Genomic DNA, 20631 nt, shown 5'->3' with positions numbered 1-20631 from the left:
TACGTCTTTTGCCCCCTTGCTTATCACTGTGGAGCTTCCCATTGGCTTACTTCGCCGCCACTCGGAAAAAGTAAACTACATTTCCCAGCGTGCCCGTGAAGGTGTCTTGCTTCCGGCCGACGTGTCTTTCAGGAAGAGGAGCGGGTGAGAAGACAGCGACATGGCGCCTCCGGCCCCCGGCCCGGCGTCCGGCGGCTCCGGGGAGGTGGATGAGCTGTTCGACGTGAAGAACGCCTTCTACATCGGCAGCTACCAGCAGTGCATAAACGAGGCGCAGCGGGTGAAGGTGCGGCCGCGCAGGGGCGCGGGGACGCTGGGGGCGGAGGCGGAGGACGCTTCCTGGTGGCTGCGAGCCGCTTTCTGCATCTAAAAACTTTCTTTTTTCTTCTCGCGTTTTTTGGGCACTTCTTCACAGTTCAATGAGGAGTAATCACTGTCCCATGACAGAACCCAGAGCAGTAACAGTTTACGGTACTGCTCACTCGTACAGCTCTCGCTCTGCGCCCTTGAAGGCGTTTTGAGTAAGGGAAGTGTTTATGCCACTGTAGTTACAATAGGTGTCTTTTGTCCAGCCATACCTTCAGTTCCCGTGAGGTGGAGACTTGTTTATCCTCATTTTATGGACGAGAACCCTAAAGTTCAGAGAGGGACGTTTCCCTGCCCACCGATCCTGGTTATTTCTCTCAGAGCTTAACCATTCATTCATTCAGCCTTCATTGAGCACTTTAATGGACGGGCACTGTATTCCGCTGGACTCAGAATGATAACAGTTTCCCAGCTTAGTGGCTCAAACACCTGTAATTCCGGCGCTTTGGGAGGCCGAGGCGGCCGTATCGCATGCGCCCAGGAGTTCGAGACCAGCTTGGGCAACATAGAGAAACCCTGGGTCTACCAAAAATACAAAAATTAGCCAGGCGTGGTGGCGGGCACCTGTAATCCCAGCTACCGGGAGGCTGAGACAGGAGAATCGCTTGAACCCGGAGGCGGAGATTGCAGTGAACCGAGATCGCGCCACTGCACCCCAGCCTGGGTGACAAAGTTGTAAGAATTAAAGAAGAAGAAAGAAACACGAAAGGTGACTTGCCAGTCAAGACAGGTTTACTTTAGAGAAAACAAACCTGAGAGGCGCCTTATGGCCAAGTTGGGTCAGAGGGACTATTTTACAGACTGAGTTTTGAAGGATTCAGGGTGGGAGAGTTTATCAGAGGCTTGAACTGCTTCTGTGTCTCTGTTGTGCTTATCTGGGAGGGAGAGTTGTGTGTCTGTTCCCATACATCTTTCTTGTTTCTTTTTCTTTCTTTCTTTTTTTATTTTTTTTGAGATGGAGTCTAGCGGTGTTGCCAGGCTGGAGTGCAGTGGCGTGATCTCAGCTCACTGCAACCTCCGCCTCCCAGGGTCAAGCGACATAATCTTACTGTGTGTCACCCAGGCTGGAGTGCAGTGGCACAATCTCAGCTCACTGCATCCTCCTCCTCCTGGGTTCAAGCAGTTCTCCTCCCAAGTAGCTGGGATTACAGGTGCCCACCCTACCACCACACCCGGCTAATTTTTGTTTTTTGTTTTTGACATGGAGTCTTGCTCTGTTGCCCAGGCTGAAGTGCAGTGGGACGATCCTGGCTCACCACAACCTCCGCCTCCCAGGTTCAAGCAGTTCTCCTGCCTCAGCCTCCAGAGTAGCTGAGACTACAGGCACGCACGCCACCACACCCGGCTAATTTTTGTATTTTTTTTTTTTTTTTTTTTTTTGAGACAGAGACTCCCTCTGTCACCCAGGCTGGAGTGCAGTGGCACAATCTCAGCACACTGCATCCTCTGCCTCCCGGGTTCAAGCGATTCTCCTTGCCTCAGCCTCCTGAGTAGCTGGGATTACAGGTGCCCGCTACCATGCCCAACTAATTTTTGTTTTTTGCTTTTTTGGTTTTTGTGTTTGAGATGGAGTCTTGCTCCGTTGCCCAGGCTGGAGTGTAGTGGCATGATCTCAGCTCACCACAACCTCCGCCTCCCAGGTTCAAGCGATTCTCCTGCCTCAGCCTCCCGAGTAGGTGGGATTACAGGCATGCGCCACCACACCTGGCTGATTTTTGAGGAATACATTTTTTAAGCCATCTGGTCTGTAGTAGTTCATGACGGTGGCCTGAGCAACCTCATCCCAACCTGAGGTGGCCCCAGGGAGAGCACCTGGCATGTCTCTGCCCTTTACTGACCCCAACACAAGGCTACCATCATAACATTTCTGAGTTTCTCAGACATTTGCCAGTTGCCCACAAGATGGCAGGCACTGCCCAGCTGCTGGGATTAAAGCAGCTCACGGGCCTTGAGTTGCTGGCAGCCCAGTGCGGTTAGGTCACTGGCTACAGGGACAGAAGGGAGGAGTTACTACCCCCAGGGTTTCTGGCCACAGGGCCCCCATCCTGTCACCTGCCTTTCCAAACAGTACTCTGATTCCTCAACGATGGCCACATCTTAAGCCACCTGGGGCCAGTGCTGGGGCCATCCTAGGGCCAGGTGACCTTGGTGGATGTGGCCTACTGGCTTTGCTGGTTTCTGGGCTCCCAGGTGATCCTAGCGAGCCCTTGGGGTTGAAAAGCAGTGCTCTCCCACCCCGGGGACACATGATGCTACCTGATGGTAGCGTCATCCCTGGGAGTCAAGGAAAACCACAGTGGTTCCAGAGCCTCACGTGAGGGTCACGGTCTGCATGTTTGTTGTTGTTACGCTTCCTGGCACTCTTCTCTCTCCTGTGCACTCTGCAGCCTCTGAGCACTTCTGCACGCACAGCCTCCTGGGCAATTGCATTTCACACAGGGGTGGCTGAGGCCACCCTGGTGCCCCCCATGGTGCCCCACTGTGTCCTCACTTTGAAAGCCCAACAGCCGGCCAAGTGTGGTGACTCACGCCTGTAATCCCAGCACTTTGGGAGGCCAAGGCGGGCGGATCACGAGGTCAGGAGATTGAGATCATCCTGGCTAACACAGTGAAATCCCGTCTCTACTAAAAATACTAAAAAAATTAGCCGGGCGTGGTGGCGGGTGCCTGTAATCCCAGCTACTCAGGAGGCTGAGGCAGGAGAATGGCGTGAACCCGGGAGGTGCAGGTTGCAGTGAGCTGAGATTGCGCCACTGTGCTCCAGCCTGGGTGACAGAGTGAGACTCCGTCTCAAAAAAAAAGAAAAGCCCAACAGCCAGCTTCTGTCTGTTTTTTTTTTCCCTAAAGAGAGACAGGGTCTCACTCTGTCACCAGGCCAGAGTGCAGTGCAGTGGCATGATCATAGTCCACTGTAGCCTTGACCTCCTAGGCTCAAGCGATCCTCCTTCATGAGCCTCCCAAGTCACTGGGACTACAGGTGCACGCTACCACACCCGGCTAATATTTAACATTTTTTTATAGACACAGGGTCTCAGACCGGGTGCGGTGGCTCACGCCTGTAATCCCAGCACTTTGGGAGGCCGATGCGGCTGGTTCACAAGGTCAGGAGTTCAAGACCGGCCTGGCCAATACGGTAAAACCCCATCTCTACCAAAAATACAAAAATTAGCCCGGCGTGGTGGTGCGTGCCTGTAGTCCCGGCTACTCAGAAGGCTGAGGCAGAAGAATATCTTGAACCCAGGAGGCAGAGGTTGCAGTGAGCTGAGATCGCACCACTGTACTCCAGCCTGGGCGACAGAGCAAGACTCCATCTCAAAAAAAAAAAGACACAGGGTCTCGCTATGTTGCCTATGCTGGTCTCTAACTCCTGGGCTCAAGCAGTCCTGCTTTGGCCTCCCAAAGCACTGGGATTACAGGTGTGAGCCACCGCACCTGGCCTGTCTCTTTTAACTGAGCGTGGCATGCAACCCTGGGCTGGTCACCTAACTGATGTCCACCTCAGAAGGTTGACTGAGAGTTACTTATTTTTTATTGAGACAGAGTCTTGCTCTGTCGCCCAGGCTAGAGTGCGATACTGCGATCTCGGCTCACTACAGCCTCCACCTCCCGGGTTCAAGTGATTCTCCTACCTCAGCCTCCTGAGTAGCTGGGATTACAGGTGCCCGCCACCACACCTGACTAATTTTTGTATTTTTAGTAGAGACGGGGTTTCACCATGTTGGCCGGGCTGGTCTGGAACTCCTGACCTCAAATGATCCACCCACCTTGGCCTCCCAAAGTGCTGGGATTACAGGCATGAGCCACCACACCTGGCCTATAATATGTTTCTTTACATGCTTGAGAAGGTACATCTTTCACCTGTCCATCCCATTTGTAGGTGGGGCTCAATTTCTGCAGCCTCCACTCTCCATGCCTTTGACATTCTTCTGGGAGTTATTTATTTAAAGGCATCTTGTTCCAAATCACAGCCAGATACCCACTCTGGCCAGCAGGACCTGAGCAGAAGCTGCTGGGGCCTCTTGGCAATGGCAGCCTGAGTCAGGCTGGGGCCGGTTCTGCGGTGGCCTGGGATGAGGACACGTTTGACATCCATGCTCCTCCCTCAGGCTGGGGAGAAGGAAGAGATGTGGCTTGGAATCTGTGGTTCTCGGCCTCAGAGGACAGGGCAGAGTGACTCCCCTGGTTTGGGCACTGGGTCCTTTGACCCTGTGCCTTGACAGCTGGCAGGCCCTCTTGCTGAGAGCCTTCTCAGTCCCCTCTGTTGAGAGGTTGTGGAGTGGTGATGCTGAGGTGGCTGGGCCCCTTCCCAACTCCACTTTCCTCTTGAAGCCCCCAGGGGCCTGGGCCAGCACCCACAGGCCACGGCCTGAACTGCACTCTGACCGCCTGCCATGGGCACCCTGGGAAGTCAGCCAGTCCCCGGGGGCAGCATGCACAGCTGTGTTCTGGAGGACGGGCCCCAGCCTCCCTTCCTGGCCTGGGCTCAAGGGCAGTTTCCTTATCATCCCTAAATGGATGTTGCCACAGGTCACCTCCCTCTTGCCCCTCAGTTCTGTGCAGTGACTGGACTGTGGGGTTGTGGCCCAAGTACAGAGTTGTCCCCAGGGTCTCCCCTGGCCAGGGCTGGACACAGATGTCACCACACTGAGGTAGCCACACTGAGTTCAAAATGTCTTGAGACAAAAGCAGGAATCAATCCACAGTGGCCCCATGTCCACAAGTTAGAGGTGCGGGCGCCACCCTGGCTTCTTAAGTGTGGCTGGAGCAGGCACTGAACTTGGGAGCAAGCCTCCTTCCTGGGGTGGTGTCAGCGTGGGATGAGATCAGGCATCCCCCGTGTAGGGTACCCCCAGCAGAGGCCACTCTTGGGTTGCGGAGAATCAGGGCTAGGACTTAGACCTCCGACCCTGCCAGAGAAGCCACCTGTCCCCAGCGTACAGGGGCCTGTCTGTCATGCTCACCCTGTGTGGGCTGCGCTGGGCCTCCCACTGTGCGTCCTGACTCACATTGGTTCCCACAGCTGTCAAGCCCAGAGAGAGATGTGGAGAGGGACGTCTTCCTGTATAGAGCGTACCTTGCGCAGGTGAGTGAGGGCCCTGGCCGGGGACGAGAGTGACGAACAGAGTAGAGGATGGAGCTGGGGACAGGAAGGCACCACAGCGTGGGTGCCGGGGACAGTAAAAGCAGGGACCCAGGCCTGCAGTGTCCAGTGACTGAACAGCCAGCGCAGCCAGCGTGTGAAGGCGGCTGTGTCACGGAGGCCCGAGACTGCCAGGCCAGGGGGTCTGGGTCACAGCTTCTTGATTTTTATTTTTTTTGAGACGGAGTCTTGCTCTGTCGTACTCGATCTCAGCTCACTGCAACCGCCGCCTCCTGGGTTCAAGTGATTATCCTGCCTCAGCTTCCGGAGTAGCTGGGACTATAGGCACACGCCACCACACCCGGCTAATTTATATTTGTGTGTGTGTGTGTGTGTGTATTTTTTGAGATGGAGTCTCGCTCTGTTGCCCAGGCTGGAGTGCAGCGGCAAGATCTCGGCTCACTGCAAGCTCCTCCTCCCGGATTCACACCATTCTCCTGCCTCAGCCTCCAGAGTAGCTGGGACCACAGGTGCCTGCCACCACGCCTGGCTAATTTTTTTGTATTTTTATTTTGTTTTGTTTTTTTGAGATGGAGTCTTGCTCTGTCGCCCAGGCTGGAGTGCAGTGACTCATTCTCGGCTCATTGCTAGCTCCGCCTCCTGGGTTCACGCCATTCTCCTGCCTCAGCCTCCCGAGTAGCTGGGACCACAGGCGCCTGCCACCATGCCCGTCTAATTTTTTGTATTTTTTAGTAGAGACAGGTTCTCACTGTGTTAGCCAGGATGGTCTCGATCTCCTGACCTCGTGATCCGCCCGTCTCGGCCTCCCAAAGTGCTGGGATTACAGGCTTGAGCCACCGCGCCCGGCCAATTTTTACATTTTTAATAGACACGCAGTTTCACCGTATTAGCCAGGGTGGTCTCGAACTCCTGACCTCGTGATCTGCCTGCCTCAGCCTCCCAAAGTGTTGGGATTACAGGCATGAGCCACCGCACCTGGCCAATTTTTTTTTCTAAAATAATTGGTAGGAGCCAGGCACAGTAGCTCACAACTGTAATTCCAGAACTTTGGGAGGCTGAGGTGGGAGGATTGCTTGAAGCCAGGAGTTCAAGACCAGCCTGGGCAACATGGTGAGACCTCCATCTCTACAGAAAAAATTTTAAAATAAGCCAGACATGGTGGCATGTTCCTGGAGTCCCAGCTACTCAGGAGGCTGTGGCAGGAGGATGACTTGAGCTCAGGAGGTCAAGACTACAGTGAGCCGTGATCACGCCATTGCACTCCAGCCTGGACAACAGAGCAAGATCTTGTCTCTAAAACGATAAGAATGGGGAACCATCTAGGAGGGAACACAGTGAAGGACAGATCCCCGGCTACAGATGTGACAGTGGTATCAGTCTGGGCGTCCTCGGGAGGGCCAGTAGGTGGGGCAGGGTTGGCTGGGGGCATGTCCTACTTTATAGAAGTGCATGCCACAACCCCCATAACTGCTGCTGCCCTGTTCCTGGGTGACATGCCTGTCCCCCCCTTCACCTCATTACCAGAGATGGACAGCTGCCAGGAGACAGACAGTAACCTGCCAGGGTCCCCAGCTCAAGGCATGGGCAGTGTGGCCCTGTAGATGAGGGCACACCTAGCTGCTCATGACAGGTGACGCCATACCCACCTCCACAGTGTACTGCAGTGAGGGTGGCCCTTGCTGGGCTGAGGGGTCCCTGGTGGGGCAGGGGCTTCCTGTCTGGGGCTCTGCCTGCCAAGCTGAGGACATGGAAATTCTCTGGGAGGGACGGGTGCAGCTGACGCCTCGTCCCTATTGCAGAGGAAGTTCGGCGTGGTCCTGGACGAGATCAAGCCCTCCTCGGCCCCCGAGCTCCAGGCCGTGCGCATGTTCGCTGACTACCTCGCCCACGAGAGCCGGAGGTGAGGCCCCGGAGGATGGGTCGGCCTGGGGCACAGGGCCTGTCGGTTATGAACCTGGGTGGGCGGGGGCGTGGCATGCAGCGCACAGCATCCCTCAGATTAGGCGCCTCTCCCCCTGCTACCCTGCTGCTTTGTGCCTCAGTTTCCCTCACTTGCACAGCAGTGGGGGGCTGAAGATGGATCCTGTTTCAAAGGGGAGGGTCAGAGACAGTGCTGTGTGTGCACATGCCCTCATGGACCACAAGGCACTCTCAACCTAGAACTGAAAATATCAATTACCGAACAGCCCTCTGCACCACCCAGAGCCCGAAGATGGCCCAGAGTGCGGCGGGGGCAGGGCCTTGCCATCAGTTTTCTTATTTATTTATTTATCTATTTATTGAGACGTGGAGTCTCACTCTGTCACCAGGCTGGAGTGCAGTGGCGTGATCTCGGCTCACTGCAAGCTCCACCTCCCGGGTTCAAGTGATTCTTGTGCCTCAGTCTCCTGAGTAGCTGGGATTACAGGAACATGCCACCATGCCTGACTGCTTTTTGTATTTTAGCAGAGACTGGGTTTCACCATGTTGCCCGAGGTGGTCTCGAACTCCTGAGCTCAGGAGGTCTGCCTGCGTCAGCCTCCCAAATCCAGTCAGTTTTCTAGTCCCAGCTAGTCGGGGACTACAACCTGCCAGTGTCTCCCCTGGAGCCCAGGTGGAGGGCGGGTGAGGCCATGCCTGTCCTGCCCCTGAGCCACAGGCCAGCATCTGTCAAACGCCCATAGGCGGCAGCCAAGGGGAGATGGGGCTGGGCTGTGGGGACCCAGGAACCTTGCCCCCTCCTGCTGTGGGGTCGGAGTGAGGGTCTGGCATGGGGAGACTCTGCTGTGATCCTGCTCTTCCTTGGCCCACGGAGGCAGTGCCCCAACTACCACCTCCCTTCACCCAAGGAAACCTGGGGTTCCTGGGAGCTGACTCCAGTGCAGAGGCAGCATAGTGGGGTGAATGGTGTCCCCCAAAAGGTATGTCCATATCCTATCCCACATGCTTGTGAATGTGATATTTGGAAAAAGGGTCTTTCCCGATCAAATTAAGAGATAGGAGATGAAGACGTGCTGGATTTAGGGTGGGCCCCAAAGCCAAGGACTTGTGTCCTTTTAAGAGAGAAAAGGAGGGCCAGGTGCAGTGGCTCGCACTTGTAATCCCAGCACTTTGGGAGGCTGAGGTGGCCAGATCACCTGAGGTCAGGAGTTTTCGAGACCAGCCTGGCCAACGTGGTGAAACCCCATTTCTACTAAAAATACAGAATTAACAGGATGTGGTGTCTGTGATTCCAGCCACTTGGGAAGCTGAGGCAGAAGAATCGCTTGAACCCGGGAGGCGGAGGTTGCAGCGGGCCAAGGTCGCACCAGTGCACTCTAGCCTGGGTGACAGAGGGAGACTGTCTGAAAAAAAAAATAAAAAATAAAAGGAGAAGACAGAGGCCCCACTGAGTTAAGCCCATGTGACAACAGAGACAGACTAGGGTGACAGGTTAAGCCAAGGAGTGCCACAAATGGCCGGCAGCCACCAGAGCTGGGAGAGAGGCCTGGGACGGCCTTGCCCTCCAGCCTCCAGTTGGAGCCAGCCCTGCCGCCACCTTGACTTCAGACTTGTGGCCTCCAGAGCTGTGAGGAACGAAGCCCTGTTGTCCTTAACCACCCAGGTTGTAGTGCTTTGCCACAGCAGCTCCGGGACATTCGGACGGGCGACCTCCCGGGGCCACTGTTTCTCCCACCCTACACTTCACCAGCTGGAGTGAAGGCGGGGAACTCTGGGTCCCCGAGGAGCAGCAGCTGCTGTGAGCATCATAGAAAAGCAGCCCTGGAGAGCAGGCGGTCCAGGCAGGGGCTTGTGGTGCGTCAATCTGGCTGTACAGCCGCTACCTCACTGGCAGGACTCCCCCCGGACGAGGAGCATCCATTAGTAATTGGTTTTGGTTTTGATTTTGTTTTCTTTTCTTGAGATAGGGTCTTGCTCTGTCGCTCAGCCTGGCATACAGTGGCACAATCTTGGCTCACTGCAGCCGTGGTCTCCCAGGCTCAAGTGATCCTCCCACCTCAGCCTCCCGAGTACCTGGCACTGCAGGCACGCATCACCATGCCTGGCTAATATGTATTTTATTTAGAGACGGGGTTTTGCCATGTTGCCCAGGCTGGTCTCAAACTCCTGGGCTCAAGCGATCCCCCCAGTAATTGGTTTTGTGGCTGTTGTTTGTTTTTGAGATGGTCCCCCTCTGTCACCCAGGCTGGAGTGCAGAGGTGCGACCACAGCTCACTGCAGCTTCAACCTCCCGGGCTGGAGCCATCCTCCTGCCTCAGCCTCCCAAGTAGTTGGGACTACAGGCGCCACCAGGCCCAGCTGACTTTTTTACTTTTTTGTAGAAAAAGGGGTCCTACTATGTTGCCCAGGGTGGTCTTGAACTGCTGGGCTTACGTGATCCTCCTGGCTCGGCCTCCCAAAGCACTGGGATTACAGGTATGAGCCACAGCGCCTGGCCCCATTGGTAACTGTAACACCTTAGGATGACAACATTACAGTACCAACGCTACAACAGCTGGCAGCGTTTACGCACCCTTGTGTGCTGGAGCCTCAGGAAGCTTTGTAAGGTGGTCTTGGGAGCTCCTTGCTCGTCCCCTGCATGATCCCTGTAACGTGGTCCCTCAGCACGGGGAAACAGACTCAGACCTGAAGTCACTTGTCCATCGGGCGTGGCACTGTGGCGAGCCCTCAGTGGAGCCTGGTTGATATCAGACATGCCATGCCCTCAGTGACACCTCAGACACAGGCCCTGGGCAGACAGGCCCCAGACGCGCGTGGATGCTTATAGGGTCACAGAGCCGCGTGTGGACCCAGAAGAACACCAGCTTTGGTCTAGGGGGGCTCCCTCCCCTGCCGTCTCTTGTTAGCTGCTCAGTAGCCATGGGGAATGGAGAGTCTGGGTCCAGTTAGGGACATGGAGGCATGGGCCGAGCTGAGCCGGTCCTCAGCCTCTCCTGGGCTCAAGCCTGGCCCTGGCCCGCATCTTCAGGGCATAGCCAGCACCCTGGACTCTCAGGGACTGAGGGCAGCCGCCCTGGCAGTGGGGGTGCCCCAGGGCTCCCATCCTGCACGGCCCCTCGGCACCCAGGCCAACCTCCTGCTAGAAGATGTGGCCTTGAAGCCCACAGGGCTGATGGGTTATGGTCAGGAGTCCCAGCTGGGCTCACCAGCCTCCTCAGGAAGGTGGGTGAGGTTAGTGTGAGACTGGCAGCACTTCCTCATGCCCTCTTGGGGTGCCCCACCCCACATCTCCCAGCCTCGGGGTCCTTGCCTGGCCTAACATGAGGGCCGCTTCATAGGAACGGAGGGAGGACGTGTCGGGACAGCTCGATGCTCGGCCTGCTGCTCCTCTGCACCCCCAGTGCCTGGCTCACCCTCTCTGAGCCTGTCTGTTCCCAAGGAAGGGGACCCTCTGAGGTCCCACAGGGGCCGCCCCAGCTGTGGGTCCTGAGCATCTGTGTCTTCCAGGGACAGCATCGTGGCCGAGCTGGACCGAGAGATGAGCAGGAGCGTGGATGTGACCAACACTACCTTCCTGCTTATGGCTGCCTCCGTCTATCTCCACGACCAGAACCCGGACGCTGCCCTGCGTGCGCTGCACCAGGGGGACAGCCTGGAGTGGTGAGTGGCCGCCCTGCTCTGGGGCCGGCCCAGGGAGGCAGGTGCCCGCTGCCACATCTCCAGGCTGTGCATGGCCTTCCTGGCCGTCGTCATGGGAGGAGAGAATGCGGTGGTGCTGAAATGAGGTCCTGGCCTGCTGTCCAGGCTCCAGCTCCCCTGCCCAGTGTGGGAGGCACTCCCATCTGTGCGCCAGGCTGCGGCTCCAAGGACACGGTGCCCAGGCTGCAAACCCTCTGTTCCCAAGGGCAGAGCAGAAAGCGGCTTTGTCTCTGCTCGGTTTCTGCGTCCCCACCCCCACGGGGCCTTCTGTGTCTCGGCCCTGGGCCCAGTCTCTCAGGCCTCCCTGGGCCCCCCACACCGGCCCTCCTCCAGGGCCCTCTGGGGTTGAGGTGCTGGAGCCCTGCACAGCAAGGTCGGTGCTCCCCTCCACCCCAGGATGTGACTCCAGGCCACGTCCAGGCTACTGGTCACAGAAAGTGTGTCAGTTCTTCCCCGTGAGCTGTCCCTGGAGTGCCTGCTGTCCACTATGAGTTGCAAGCTGGGCATTTCATGGTCGCTGTGGATCTGCTCCCATCCCACCTCCGTCCACGGAGGGCTTAGAATTGCGGGTGGCAGCCAGGCATGGTGACAGGCACCTGTGGTTCCAGCTACTCAGGAGGCGGAAGCGGGAATATCCTTTGAGGCCAGGAGGTGGAGGCTGCAGTGAGCCATGATGGCGCCACTGCACTCCAGCCTGGGCAGCAGAGCCAGACCCTGTCTCACACACAAAAAAAAGAAAAGAAATAGGGATGTCATGCTGCCAGCAAGCCGGCTGACTCAGTGCTGGTCCAGGTGCTGGCTCCTGTTGTCAGGAAAACAAGAACAAGAGGCCTCACAAGTCATTGGTGGTCACAGCCGCCTGGGGCCGAGAGGGATGAGGGGATGAGGGGATCTGCAGAGAGTAGGTGGCCCCAGGGCTCTGCTGCAGGTAGAGGTGCAGGGGCAGGTGCGTGCCCCTCCTCTAGGGCCTTGTTCCTGAGCATTGACAGCCTCCAGGGTGTTGATGAGTCCAGGCAGGGCCCTCGTTTGCAAGCACAGCCCATGGAGGCTGCTTCTCCAGATGGGCAGTGAGTGGGCGGGGCCTGGAACCCCAACGGGGGGAGCCCCCAGAGCTCCCGGGCCTGAGCGAGCTGAGCAGTGAAATGTGGGAGTGAGGGTATCCCTCTCTGCTGGGTGGGGCTGGTGGTCCTAAGTACAGGTCCTAAGAACATCCCAGACACACAGAGTGAGCCCTGGGTGTGCAGTGGCTATGCAGCGTGTCTGTGGCCATCCGCTGACCGTCCCCCGCCCTGTCCTGCAGCATGGCCATGACGGTGCAGATCCTGCTGAAGCTGGACCGCCTGGATCTCGCCCGGTGAGCCCTCCCACTCCTCTGTACCCGTACTGAGCCATGGCCCAGAGCATCTGTGGTGCTGTCATTACTCTTGTTATTCCTTTCCGTGGGGGTGACTTGCCGTCACTCAGCCCTTCCTTGCAGTATGTTGACAGGGAGGAGGGCCATGGCTGGCTGTGCCTCAGTTTCTCTCTCTGCAGTAGTGGCGGGCCTGTCCCACAGGGTGAGAGTGGGCTTCATGGAGGGAGTGGAGGTCGTGCCCGGAGGAACATGTCACTGGGCCAGCTTGTAACTGTGCCATGGGGCTGGCGGGGCCTGCACGTGGCATCACCAGGTCGGAGGCCATGGCTGGCGGTCCAGGACTCCCCTGCTGCTGTTTCCAAAGCCCTTGCCTCAGAGTTGTTCATGCTGTAGTTCCGTCGCCCTTCCCTGCGTTCCATCTTCCGTGGAGCGAGTCTCTCCCGAGCCCTACCTTGTGCCAGCCACCTTAGGGGTCCGTAGCTGGCTCCAGTCCCGCCTTCCCAGGGCCTGCGCCTGGTTGGGCGGGCAGGGCAGCTCGGGCACTTTGTCGTGGGGTATGAGCACGCAGGGGAGCACATAGTAGGGGCCGTCCCCGGGCTCCGGTGGGCCCCAAGTGGGAACAAGGCAGGGATAGCCAGGCCAGGGCTCTCGGCCACTCAGCCCCTCCGTCCTCTGTCCCCGCCCCAGGAAGGAGCTGAAGAGAATGCAGGACCTGGACGAGGATGCCACCCTCACCCAGCTCGCCACCGCCTGGGTCAGCCTCGCCACAGTGAGTCCTGGGCCACGAGGCGGGTGGGCATTGCGGGCACCTGGCTGAGTAGGGTCTGTGGGCACCCCCACCTGTGCCCAGGCTGCTGGCCACTCCAGTGGGGCTCCAGGATCAGGCCATGGCCCCCTGCCAGCCTGGCACAACTCTCAGCCTTCACTCCATTCCGGGCTTCTCACAGCCAAGCGACTTGGCCAGAGGCAAAGCGATGAGATGGTGGGGACGGGGACAGGGGTTCCTGAGCCTGAGGCGCAGGGGTACTCAAGGGTCTGGGTTGGCCTGGCAGACCCTCCTCCCCCCAGGGCTTGCTGGGGTTTTCTGTGACTCAGCTTTGCTCTCCAGGGTCCTGGTCCCCAGCCAGGGACAGGGTTCAGTGTTCCCATAGCAGCAGTGGAGATGTCCTCAGCTCCCAGGCCTGGGCACCTCCGCCTGGCAACAGCCCCTCTCCTGGTTTCTGGGACGTGGCCCCCTTCTGAGCCATTCTTTTGTGCGGGCCTGTTAAAATATGCTTCCTGGCTGGGTGCAGTGGCTCATGCCTGTAATATCAGCACTTTGGGAGGCTGAGGTGGGTGGATCATGTGAGGTCAGGAGTTCGAGACCAGCCTGACCAACATGGAGAAACCCCATCTCTACTAAAAATACAAAATTAGCCGGGCATGGTGGCACCCACCTGTAAACCCAGCTACTTGGGAGGCTGAGGCAGGAGAATCGCTTGAACCTGGGAGGTGGAGGTTGCGGTGAGCCGAGATTGCGCCATTGCACTCCGGCCTGGGTGACAAGAGCAAAACTCTGGGGGGAAAAATGTGCTCCCCATCCCTGCCCGCCACGGGGCTGGAGCCTCACCCAGAGGACTTCCAAGTGGCCGTCCAGTGTAGTGGGACAGGCCCCGGCAGCCCTCTCGGGTAGTTTGAGCTGTTTTCACAGCCTGCCTTGACCTCAGGCTCACCCTGCAAGTATCCCACTGTCCTGAGCAAGCGGGCAAGTCAGAGTTGCTGGTCACAGAGCTGACTCCTCCTCCTCCGACGTGCCCGGTGACCCAGTGGTCCCCACTCAGACCCTGGCCCAGCCACCTGTGCACCTGTGCCCTGGAAGCCCCAGATTCCACCTCTGTGTACCCAGCGCACCGGGAGCCGGGTGGGAGGTGAGGCAGGAGGCGGCTGCGAGTCTTTAGGCCCCGTCAGCAGAGTACAGGTTACAAGTGGTCCCCATGGTGGAGTGGCTGTGCCTTGAACCGGGCATACCAGATTCGTGTCTGTGCAGTGCGGAGCCCCCTCTGGGGGAGGGGGCTGACGGTGGAAGGGCCCCGCGGCCATGGAACAGATGATGATGCGGGACCCTCCCTGCAGGGCGGTGAGAAGCTGCAGGATGCCTACTACATCTTCCAGGAGATGGCTGACAAGTGCTCGCCCACCCTGCTGCTGCTCAATGGGCAGGCGGCCTGCCATATGGCCCAGGGCCGCTGGGAGGCCGCTGAGGGCCTGCTACAGGAGGCACTAGACAAGGTAGGCACAAGCCTGTCCCAGAGTGGGGACGGAGGGAAGGCCAGGCGGCCGGAGGGCGGGGTCAGGGCAGACAGAAACAAGTGTAGCAGAGATGCCCTGGGTGTGCGTGTGGCCCCACAGGGCTTCTGAGGCCCAGTCAGCAGCGAGATCCACAAAGCCGGGATCGCACCTGCAAAGAAATCCAGATTCCGGCCTCACAGAAATGGGGCATCTGGGCAGCCTGGGCCTTAGTGGTCTGTCACCTCAGCTGCCTGGCCCTGCATATGGGACCCCTCACCTGAGTACATATTCAGTATTGGAGAGACACTCCCAGTCTTTATTTAGGGGACAGCGTGCTGTGGCCAGGAGCCCAGGGTGACTGCAGTCGTCTCCTGCCTGATGTCTGCACTCTTTTCTTTCCTTTTTTGAGATGGAGTCTCGCTTTGTCACCCAGGCTGGAGTGCAGTCGTGTGATCTCAGCTCACTGCAACCTCCGCCTCCTGGGTTCAAGCGATTCTTTTGCCTCAGCATCCCAAGTAGCTGGGATCACAGGTGCGTGCCACCACACCCAGCTAATTTTTGTATTTTCAGTAGAGATGGGGTTTTGCCATGTTGGTCAGGCTGGTTTCAAACTCCTGACCTCAGGTGATCCACCAGCCTCAGCCTCCCAAAGTCCTGGAATTATAGGCGTGAGCCGCCATGTCTGGCCATCTGCAGTCTTTATGAAGAGTTTATGTTATTTTAAATTTAAAAAAAAATACTATTTTTTGTAAAGATGGGGTTGTTCTTGCTGTGTTGCCCAGATTGTTCTTGAACTCCTGGCCTCCCAAAGCACTAGAATTATAGATGTGAGCCACCATGCTCAGCGGATTTTTTTTTTTTAATTTCTTTTTTTTTTTTTTGAGATGGAGTCTTGCTCTGTCCCCAGGCTGGAGTGCAGTGGCGTGATCTCAGCTCACTGCAAGCTCTGCCTCCCGGGTTCATGCCATTCTCCTGCCTCAGCCTCCTGAGTAGCTGGGACTACAGGCACCCGCCACCACACCCAGCTAATTTTTTGTATTTTTAGTAGAGACGGGGTTTCACTGTGTTAACCAGGATGGTCTCGATCTCCTTACCTCACGATCCGCCTACCTCGGCCTCCCAAAGTACTGGGATTACAGGCATTGAGCCACTGTGCCCGGCCTGGATTATTATTTTTATAATCAAAAAGGACATCAAAGCTTTTTCCGTTTTGGTGAAATGAATTTTGGGTTTTGTTTGTTTGTTTGTTTGTTTGTTTGAGACGGAGTCTCGCTATGTCGCCCACGCTGGAGTACAGTGGCGCGATCTCGGCTCACTGCAAGCTCCGCCTCCCGGGTTCACGCCATTCTCCCGCCTCAGCCTCCGAGTAGCTGGGACTACAGGTGCCCGCCACCTCGCCTGGCTAGTTTTTTGTATTTTTAGTAGAGACGGAGTTTCACCATGTTAGCCAGGATGGTCTCGATCTCCTGACCTCGTGATCCACCCACCTCGGCCTCCCAAAGTGCTGGATTACAGGCTTGAGCCACCAGGCCCGGCATTTTGTTTGTTTTTTGAAACAGGGTATGCCACCACACATGGCTAATTTTTGTATTTCTTGTTAGAAATGGGGTCTCACTGTGTTGTGCAGGTTAGTCTTGAACTCCTGGGCTCAAGCAATTCTTACCCTCCTTGGCCTCCTAAAGTGCTGGGATGATAGACGTGTGCCACTGTGCCTGGCTAAGAAACAGTTTTAATCTACTGACAAACACTGGTGAAGCCCTCCTCCCTGTCTGACTTTCCAGGGGCTGAGTTATCAGAAAGTTGTTTGCAGAGCAGGGCGGGCCAAGGGGTGTCAGGCTGGCCCCATCACAGGCTGGGTGCTGCTCCTCCTAGGCAGGGTCCATCTTTAGCTCTGAGCAGTCAGGGCTGGTCAGGAACTCTCAGCCTGATGCGGCATCTCAGACAGGCTGTGTGTCCCTCGCTGCCTCAGGGGCGAGACTGGCGCCTTCCTCCACCACCCTGCCCCTCACTGCCAACCTGAGAACACTTGGATGCGTGTTCTGTGTTCACCGCCACATCCTCTGGGGGCTTTTGTTACACCTCTCAGGTGACGCGTTCCGTGACTCACCAGTTAGATGACTCCCTTCTGTCCTTGTCTCCTGAAACACCACCTGGGGCTGACTGTCCGTGCCCCTTGGCCCTGGTGGCCTCCCTGTGGCTGTGGTTACCCTGCATTCTTGCTGAGTTTTGGGAGGCACTCAGGTCCCCCCACTTCCCTTTGGAGCCAACTCATGGCTGCTCCTGTGAGCGCAAGCTGGTGTCCCCCTTCATGGTGGAGACTGAGGCTCAGAAAAGTTCGCTCTCCAGAAAGGTGCCCTGCTATCGGCCGCTGTGGGCAGGCTGGGCTCTGGGCCCATCCTGGCTGGTGCATCTGTGCTCCAAGCAGACACTGGGGCTCTGGCTGGGTCTCCTGGCCTAGGTGTTTCCTACGGTCCTGTGTGCTGGGAGCCTAGAGTGAGTGGGTCAGGCAATGTCCCCAGCCGAGGTTTCCTTCAAGGCTCCTTGGGAGCCGGAGGGGTGGCAGGTCCGCCCATGGCCTCAGGGTTCATTGTGCAGCAGGAGTTGAGGCCATCGGGGCCTGGGCCCCATTGCTTTGAGATGTGTGGGACAAATACACCCTTCCCTCTACAAATGAGGGGTCACGCCCCAGGCTGGACCACAGATGGGGAAACTGAGGCTCAGTGAGGCGGCTCACCCCTTGGCACCGTATCATCGGAGATCACCTTGCAGAGCAGTGGGCAGGGGGACTCTGGCAGTGTCGATCCCACCCCACCTCTGAGGAGGTGACCTTGTGTGGTCCTGCCCAAGGTGGGGGTGACAGGCAGGCATGGGGGCTGGAGTGGCTGACCCTGCCTGCCTGTGTCTGCCTGTGTCTCCAGGACAGTGGCTACCCGGAGACGCTGGTCAACCTCATTGTCCTGTCCCAGCACCTTGGCAAACCCCCCGAGGTAAGTGGCCCCCAGGGTCCAGGCCAACCCTAATATCCCAACCCTGGGACCCCATCCTGGGGTCCAGGCCCTAATCCCTAGGCTCCTGGGAAAGCTCTGCACACAGTGTGCCCACCGCAGCCTGCCTCCCTCACAAACCCTGCGCCCCCCCCAATCCATCCTTACCTGGGGCCCTGCCCGACCTGCTCCCCTGAACCCACGGTACATTCCCCACCAGGTACAGATGCCAGCTCCGTGCCAGCACCTTGTCAGGGGCTGACCCATCCCTCCACCCCCACCCTGAAGGTTCTCCGAGATCAGCCCAGTCCCAAGGCAGGATGAGGAGCCCCCTGGGGTACTGTAGCTCTCATCCCCATCCACCCCATGCTGCAGGTCAGAGCCACCATGGGGTCCCCATGTTCGACTCACCTGCCTTCCTGCCTCCCCTGCAGGTGACAAACCGATACCTGTCCCAGCTGAAGGACGCCCACAGGTCCCATCCCTTCATCAAGGAGTACCAGGCCAAGGTGAGTGGCAGGGGTGGCCTGTCCCTGAGAGCCAGGCCAGAGGGCGCCTGGAGCTCAGCCTGGGCTCACATGCGCCCTCTCTCTCTCCCTCCACCCGTCTCCCCACACCCCGCCCCCACCCTGTGTCGCCGTGTGTCTTGCTGAAGGAGAACGACTTTGACAGGCTGGTGCTACAGTACGCTCCCAGCGCCTGAGGCTGGCCCAGAGCTGTCAGGACCACGAAGCCAGGACAGAGGCCAGGAGCCCTGCAGCCCTCCCCGCCTGGCACCCACCCCACATCCCCTCTGGGGGCAGGAGCCCGCCCCCAGCACTCCCATCTGTGAATAAATATCTCAACTCCAGGGTGTTCCCATCTGAGGATGTGCTCTGGCCACTTTGCTGGGGATGTGTGGGAGCTGATGCTCAGGGAGAGTCCTGGGGCACTGGCCCCCAGGGCTGTTCCCGGACACCAGGGTCTGTGACGAGCAGCAGCTGTGCAGACCCCCACCCTGCCCCTCACACAGCCACAACCTGCTCCTGCCAAGCCAGAGGCAGCACAGCCCTGTCACCACACTTCACCCTGGCCCCGAGAGGCCACTGAGCAGCCCAGGTTGGCATCGGGGGAAACTGAGGCACAGAGCAGTCATGCCACTATCATGAGGGGCACCAAGATTCAAAATGAGAACCTCCAAGTGGTCTGGAGGTAGTAGGGGCCAGGGCAGGAAGCACTCAGGCCTCAGCTCAGCAAAGCCAGAGGGGCCCTGCGGGGTCAGCATTAACCCCAGGTGCTGCTCCTGCCACCCCGCAAACCCTCCTCCAAGGCAGAGTCCTGCTGTGGCCGGGGCCCTGGGGCCAAGCACCCAGCTGCGATGAGAGGCGGCTGCACCATAGGGAGGGAGGTGGGTGGGTGGCAGTGGGGCTGACTGGAGCCTCCCAGATGAAGTCACCATTGAGCTGTGTCTACCCGAACAACAAAAAGGAGCTGCCAGGCTAAGTTCTGGGGGGACAGGCACCCTGGCAGTGGGCATGACTGGCGCAGAGGTTCCTCGGTGGCACAGGGCTGTGAGGTCAAGGGGCGCTGCATGGGGATGCATGCCCTTTGACCTCTGAGCCTAGCCTGGGCTTATCTCCCAGGGTTTCCCCAAGCCCCACCCAGGCCTATTCATTTGAAACCGGACCCTGTCTCCTGTTGCCAGGGCAGGACAGCAAGCGACCCCACCCCCAGCCTGGTAGGGGAGGGAAGTGGCAAAAGAGGACTCCCTGGGCAGGGACATTAGGAGGGGTCCAGGCCGAGCTTCCTGGAGGGAGGAGACTTTGGGGTGGGTGCGGGGACACCGGCCTCAAGACCTCTGCCCAGCCTTGGGTGCCTGGTCCCCAGCTGCCAGCAGAGCCGCCTTCCATTCCTGCCCTGCACCCACCTATTGGCAGCCTCCTGGCTGGACCCGCCAAAAAGAAATTCGAGGCTGAGCTGGGGCCAGTGGGTGGGTGGGTGGCGCCTCTCTCATGACCGATGGGCGCCATGGTGACCAGATAATGCTGGCTGAGAGGGTGGAGGGAGGTGACTGGGACTGTCCATGGCTGCCCCACAGGCCTGGCTGGACCTATGAGAGCACGTCCCCCTCGTCCCCCTCTGCCTGCCAGGCAGGTTGTGGCGTTAGTCACATCTCTGGCCTCCAGCTGGACCTGAACTATTGGCCAGGCCAGGCCTGGTGCCTCCCACACACTAGGCCCCCAGTCCATATGGAGTCCACATTCAAGAATAAGGAGTGGGACCACGTGCGGTGGCTCATGCCTGTAATCCCAGCACTTCGGGAGTCTAAGATGGGCAGATCACTTGAGGTCAGGAGTTCGAGTCCAGCCTGGCCAACATGGCGAAACCCTGTCTCTACTGAAAATACAAAAATTAGCTGGGTGTGGTAGCAGGCACCTGTAATCCCAGCTACTCAGGAGACTGAGGCAGGAGAATCGCTTGAACCCGGGAGGCGGAGGTTGCAGTGAGCTGAGATTGTGCCACTGCATTCCAGTCCAGACAACGGAGTGAGACTCCAACTCAAAAAAAAAAAGGAGGAGCTGTATGTATGTAGGGGCGGATGGTGACAAGTGCCAAGCAGACATGAGGGGTGTGTGGGACTTCAGATTCGGTGGCAGCCTAAGCAGGCGACAGAAGAGCATGCCAGTACCTAGGGGAACAGCATTTCGGGGGGAGGGGCAGAACAGCTAGTGCAAAGGCCCTGAGGCAGGACAGAGCTTGGCATGTTGGAAGAACAGCAAGAAAGCCCACAGACGGAGGGAAACAGGATGCTGTGAGGGCGGCCAGTGAGGACTTGGGCTTTCCCTGAGTGGGACGGGAGCCACGGAGGGCTGCAAACAGAGGAGGAACAGGCCCAACGGTGTCACAGCCTCCTTCTCGCCTCCATGGGGTGAGGAGGAAGCCAGGATACCTGACAGAAC

The 20631-nt window shown here is 58.1% G+C and overlaps 1 protein-coding gene across 1 annotated transcript; it reads left to right on the top strand.

Moving 5' to 3' along the window:
- The first annotated feature begins 38 nt into the window (after positions 1 to 38).
- On the top strand, positions 39 to 18552 carry COPE (coatomer protein complex subunit epsilon). The gene is made up of 10 exons (XM_010386673.2): positions 39 to 286; positions 5387 to 5449; positions 7267 to 7367; positions 10895 to 11047; positions 12387 to 12440; positions 13128 to 13209; positions 14553 to 14708; positions 17627 to 17695; positions 18127 to 18201; positions 18348 to 18552. The coding sequence occupies exons 1-10, from the start codon at positions 161 to 163 to the stop codon at positions 18393 to 18395; spliced, it is 927 nt and encodes a 308-aa protein (XP_010384975.1). The 5' UTR covers positions 39 to 160; the 3' UTR covers positions 18396 to 18552.
- Positions 18553 to 20631: the final 2079 nt, after the last annotated feature.

This window comes from Rhinopithecus roxellana, chromosome 8, assembly GCF_007565055.1.
Source record: "Rhinopithecus roxellana isolate Shanxi Qingling chromosome 8, ASM756505v1, whole genome shotgun sequence".
Taxonomy (NCBI): domain Eukaryota; kingdom Metazoa; phylum Chordata; class Mammalia; order Primates; family Cercopithecidae; genus Rhinopithecus; species Rhinopithecus roxellana.
Note: the sequence above shows the minus strand (reverse complement) of the source record. Positions and strands in the feature narration are given on the sequence as shown.

What these genes read in the sequence shown, in the direction of transcription:
- COPE (XM_010386673.2), top strand. Translation starts at nt 161, where the DNA reads ATGGCGCCTCCGGCCCCCGGCCCGGCGTCCGGCGGCTCCGGGGAGGTG. An exon ending in ACGAGGCGCAGCGGGTGAAG is followed by an intron (nt 287 to 5,386) that starts GTGCGGCCGCGC and finishes TGGTTCCCACAG; the next exon opens with CTGTCAAGCCCAGAGAGAGA. An exon ending in GACCGCCTGGATCTCGCCCG is followed by an intron (nt 12,441 to 13,127) that starts GTGAGCCCTCCC and finishes TCCCCGCCCCAG; the next exon opens with GAAGGAGCTGAAGAGAATGC.